Here is a 5,154-nt window from a genome sequence, read left to right as displayed (position 1 = left end):
CAGTCGTTGCTCCATCACAATAATCACGTACAGGACAACAGACAGGATCGTGGACCACATCAACCCTGGCTTTGCCTTGTATGGCATGGCCCGGGCCTGCATGCTTGAAGCTACTAACATCACTTTTCAGATGATTGATATCAGCTCAACAAGTGCCATGGACATCCTGGCCTTAGCAAACGTTTTAGTTGGGTATGACGCTGAAATTTATCCTGAAGTCTGGATTAATCAAGGAAGAATTTACACTTCCGAAATCAGCAGCACACAAACCAACAATATATTGCACAATCATAAGTCCCAGTCTTTGTCAAATTGTGACTTGTTTGGCCTTTATACCTCTGAGCCTAATGAAGCAAGAGAGATATCGGCTGAGTTGGCTGACAGCATTGATTTTCCTCTTGATGCTCACCATGTTGAAGTGCAAATTGAAAAAATAAGTATCCATTCTGAGGACTATTTTCCTGTTAGTGTTTCCAGCTGGAACTTTGGAAACACATTATATTGGAATTCACAGACAATCCATAAATACAAGCTCTTAGCACTGGACTGCAGTGGAACAGTAGTTGCAGCAGGCAGCAAAGTAAAACAGCTCCGAGTGGGAGATCACATTGCTTCATGCTATCCAGTTGCTGCATCTTCAAGAATCAGGATTCCAGAAACAGTATGTTTTAATACCCAGAAATTTCCATGCTTTGAAACTGTACCCTGTGTGTCTTTATTTAGGATAGCATGGGAAATTTTGCATGAGATCCTGTCAAAAATCAAACGGAATGGATCTTTAGGCATTATTTCTACTGAACCAAAGTCAGTTTTGTGCAAAATTCTTTCCCTGTCAGCTCAAGAAGCAGGCTGGAAAACTGTATGTACAATACTTGACAGCAACCTGGAGCAGTGTGTGTCTCATTGCAATGCCCTTGTTTTTCTGAATCCCCTGGAAAAGTTACCCAGAGATGTTTTAGCTCACCTTCCATATCTCCATGATGTAGCGGTTTTATGCGGCAACCACCATCCTGAATATATGACATCTCTCCTTCGAAACAGTCATGAAAACTTTCAAATTCATGCTCTTAGTCTTTCCTCAATTTTCCAGAAAGCATCTCTGAAAATATCCCAGAAACCTTTCTCTAAGTGGATGAAATCAATGCAGCAAAAGCAGTTTAAGGACTTACCTTCTTCCATCTTTCAACAGCTAGAGAACAGTGAGAGCTCAGACAATGCAGTATCATCCACCTTCACTTGCAAATCTATCCCATTAATTGCACTGAAAAATAAGCATGACAGCTGCATTTCTGATATTCCATTGTGTGACACAAAGAGGAAACTGTTTAAGCAAAATGCTGTTTACATCGTCACTGGGGGGCTAACAGGGCTTGGCTTTGAAACTGTGAAATTTATTGCTCAAAATGGAGGGGGCTGCATTGTCATTCTTTCCCGGAGAAAGCCTAATGCTGAAATGCAAAAAGAGATTTGTAATGTGCAGAATCAGAATAAACAGAGCAGAATAGTCAGTGTGCAGTGCAACATAATCTTTAAGTCTGATGTTGAGAGTGCTATCAAGTCAATCAGCAAAACCTTTCCAAAGTGCCCAATCAAAGGTATATTCCACAGTGCTGTGGTTTTCCATGATGCAAGCATTGAAGCCTTGAGTCGTGCTACATTTGAGGAAGTCTTAAGCGCAAAGGTTGCTGGAGCCCTCAATCTTCACCATGCTACTCAAGGGCTGAATCTTGACTATTTTGTATGCTATTCATCAGTTTCTTCCTTTCTTGGAAATGCAATGCAAGCAAACTATGCTGCTGCCAATTCCTTCCTGGAACATTTCTGCCATTACAGGAGAAACTGTGGACTGCCAGGACAATCCATCAGTTGGGGTGCCTTGAATCTTGGAGTACTGCAAAATCAAAGCGGCATTCAAAATCTTTTGGAATCAAAGGGCATAGCAATTCTGCAGGTGGATGAAATTCATGAGTATCTTAAAACAAGCCTGACTCTGAATAATCCACAGCAAGTTGTGGTCAAGCTCAACATTAAATCTTTGATCACTCATTACTTTTCTCGAAGTTCAGCAATGAGGAGTCGCATGCGCACAGTCCTTGCAGAATTCACAGGAAGTAATGTTGAACCATCAGAAAAAACTGTAATCAATGATTTGGCTCCAATAAAAGCAGAAGACTATGTCATGTCATTGGTGAGTGAACTCAGTGGTGCAGACTTAAGTGATATTGCAATGAACACACGCCTTTTATCTCTTGGCATCGATTCTATGTTAGCTATGACTATACAGAATCGAATTTTTCAGGATAAAAAGACTGATGTACCACTTGTAAAATTACTTGATCCGGAGACTACAGTGCTGAATCTAGCATCATTTTTAGAAGAAGCTTCTAACAGAACGCAATGAAGAGTACTGAAAGCCACAGAGCTGTGAAGGAGGACACTGCAATATCTCTCTGTAGCTGCAATACTGATGATAGCTGTATGATTTCTCAATGCTAATTGTAATAGGATTTCTCAATACTAATCTCAACAGCAGTCACACTTTGACTAAGTTGGAGCATTTTAGTTTCACCATTGGCAGCAACAGCGTTTTGCATTTGCTGACAATTCATCCTTTCATTACAGGGTCTTGAAGCTACTCACCCTGCTTTCATTTGCAATGTTTTTCATATCTGGAGTATTTATTTTCAATTATCCAAACAATATGTGAGAAGCCTCCTTAGGATATGATATTCTTAAGTGTTGTGCTCATGTTTGCACATTCAATGCATGATTGTGTGTGCGAGATGATGTTTGGACTTGTACCCTCAATATGTGTATCAAATTGCATTACAATTGCTCAGTGTTCAACAGATATATTGCAGAAAGATAAAAGGCCTGACTGTTGAGCCAAATATACTTTCTAGTTGAAGCTTTCTATTTAACATGCAACCTTTAACGATCATAATCAACATACATCTCTACTTAGCACAGTAAACATATGGGCATAAATGTACAATCTTCAGATATATATTCAAGAAATCTGTGCTTACCGTTGTTTAGATATGATCTGTTGTGCAGTTAAGTAGCAGACCCTAACAGAAGATTGGCTGCCCCTAACATTTTCTAAGATGCTATGGGCAATAATAAAAGCTTTTCTTTCAGTACTTGAAGCTCCCTTTTTTATTCTCTCTCATTGGCACTTCTTTCACAAATGTTGCCTTATCTCCTGTTTTATCAGTGATAGAGCCTCCATTATAAGAATACCTTAGAAACAGCATTAGAGAGTCGTGGGCACTGAGTTTTTGGCTCCCTGGTGGCCAAAAGAGCAATTTGTTTTCTCTGAGACTACTACCTCAGTTATTCTAGGAGTAACACAAGCACAATAAACACTGCACTCTTTGAGATCCACACAGACTGGATTAACCTAGTTTCTGTGGGCTCAGGACATTACTACTTGGATAAGGCTGTAATCCTATGCATATTTACTAAAGAGGGATCCCTTCTTCCAGTGTGATTATTCCTGAATAAGCACAGAAATGCACTGTAAATGTTTAGGCATGATTTTATCTTTTATGCTTTTGTTATTCAGCAATTCCAAAATAACTTTCAGAAACTTAAGGGCTTTATATTTCCCTTATTTTTATATTTCAAGTTTACTCATTTTCTTGATTATGTAGGATAGTCTGGCTGGCTGGTTAAGATGCAATCCATCAGCAGTAAGAGTAAGAAAAAAGAAGTAAGAAAAAAGATCTATATCTTCTAGCATTTTTCAGCCAGCATGCTCGGAATTATGGATTTTTTTCTGTCTAAAGAAGCATAATACAATGTCCCTAGCCCTTTGGATGTAACATTCTTTAAGAGGCTGAACTGTAAAATTAGAATTTGTTTCTATCAAACAAGAAGGAATCCATAGCTCTATTCTCAAAAGGCCTGTTTTTCTACTGAAATGTAAAGGAAGGATACCATGGGGTGTTTTTGAATGTGAACAGTCAACAGACTTACTACATGTCACAAGAGATTTAGATCTTACAACTTCTGCAAACTTTGGAGGCTGATCAAGGTGCCAGTATGCTAACTTTTCATATGTGTAAAATATTTTCATTTAAGTATGTGAGAAATGAAATGTTACTGTTACTAAGTGTTAAGCGTAAAAAACAGGAATAGGACAGGATCATTGAAGTCTCTTAAGGCAAAAAAAAAAGCCTGAGAATCAAAACATGTAAATGGTTGTTCTAATAATGTTTCTTATATAAAAAATTCCGAAAAATACCAGAAGGGGTAAAATTGGGGGACAGTGGTAAAACTGTCACCTTCAGTGGAGGAGAACAGATAATGGATTACTTTACAACTGGCGATAACGAGCCTGGAGAAAGGCCTGTTCTCATTATCTCATCCTCCTCACAAGATTTAAGAAACATTTTCAAGTAAGAATTTTCAAGGCCACTTCGGCCTGTTGGCCTCTTAGAAGGTACTGAACATGCTTAATAGGCTCATAAATAGTAAATGACACACCTCAAATAGGTAATTGGCTCATTAGCATGAACATGGGATGTATAAGCGGGAAGGGGGAACATATTAAGGAGTAGTATGATATAGGCGGATGGGGAAGATTGTGACTTCTTAGTAACCAGCCAATGGCAAAGCGGGGATAGTGTTGAGCATCAGGGAAAGGAATGTATAAAATCTCTTGTAAACAGTAAAAGATTGCTCTTTGTTTCTCAGACTACTGAGGCATTGAGCTAGCCTTTGCAAACGCTTTTTGTATGGAATAAACTGCTTGTACCTACTCGAATCCTGTCTCAAAGAGTTTTAAATCTCACAAGTACATATAAGGTTTTTCTAAATGTCATTTTGTTCAGTTCTTTTTGTATGATCTATTAATGTATTTTCACATGTTATTTCTATTATATTACTCTATGATTTTATTCAACTGTTATTGTTTTGTATTGAGGGCACATGTTATTACATTCTGTATAATGAAGACATGTATATTTCTTTTAATCAATAAAATTTTAAGTGGTACTTCTGTGTGTTTACATTGAATTCAAAGCTTCAGCCAATGGATATTTTCAGATTTTATGGCAGGCGGACAAGATCTCTCAGCAACATTTAAAGACCCTCTGTAGGTATACTCAAAATTAAATTAGTGAGGACTATAAGATATACAGTATTTGG

General features: G+C 38.1%; 1 protein-coding gene across 1 annotated transcript in view; it reads left to right on the top strand.

The window, feature by feature from the left end:
- Positions 1-4,086, top strand: part of LOC123020834 (mycocerosic acid synthase-like) — a 17,562-nt gene extending 13,476 nt beyond the window's left edge. The window contains exon 8 of the mRNA XM_044425021.1: positions 4-4,086. Coding sequence (XP_044280956.1) covers positions 4-2,401 — 2,398 coding nt within the window. The 3' untranslated portion in view covers positions 2,402-4,086. The remainder of the gene's footprint in view (positions 1-3) is intronic.
- Positions 4,087-5,154: the final 1,068 nt, after the last annotated feature.

This window comes from Varanus komodoensis, unplaced genomic scaffold (assembly GCF_004798865.1).
Source record: "Varanus komodoensis strain SLA01 unplaced genomic scaffold, ASM479886v1 scaffold15, whole genome shotgun sequence".
NCBI classification, from domain to species: Eukaryota; Metazoa; Chordata; class Lepidosauria; order Squamata; family Varanidae; genus Varanus; species Varanus komodoensis.
The sequence above is the reverse complement of the archived record's forward strand: the minus strand, read 5'-3'. Positions and strand labels throughout refer to the sequence as shown.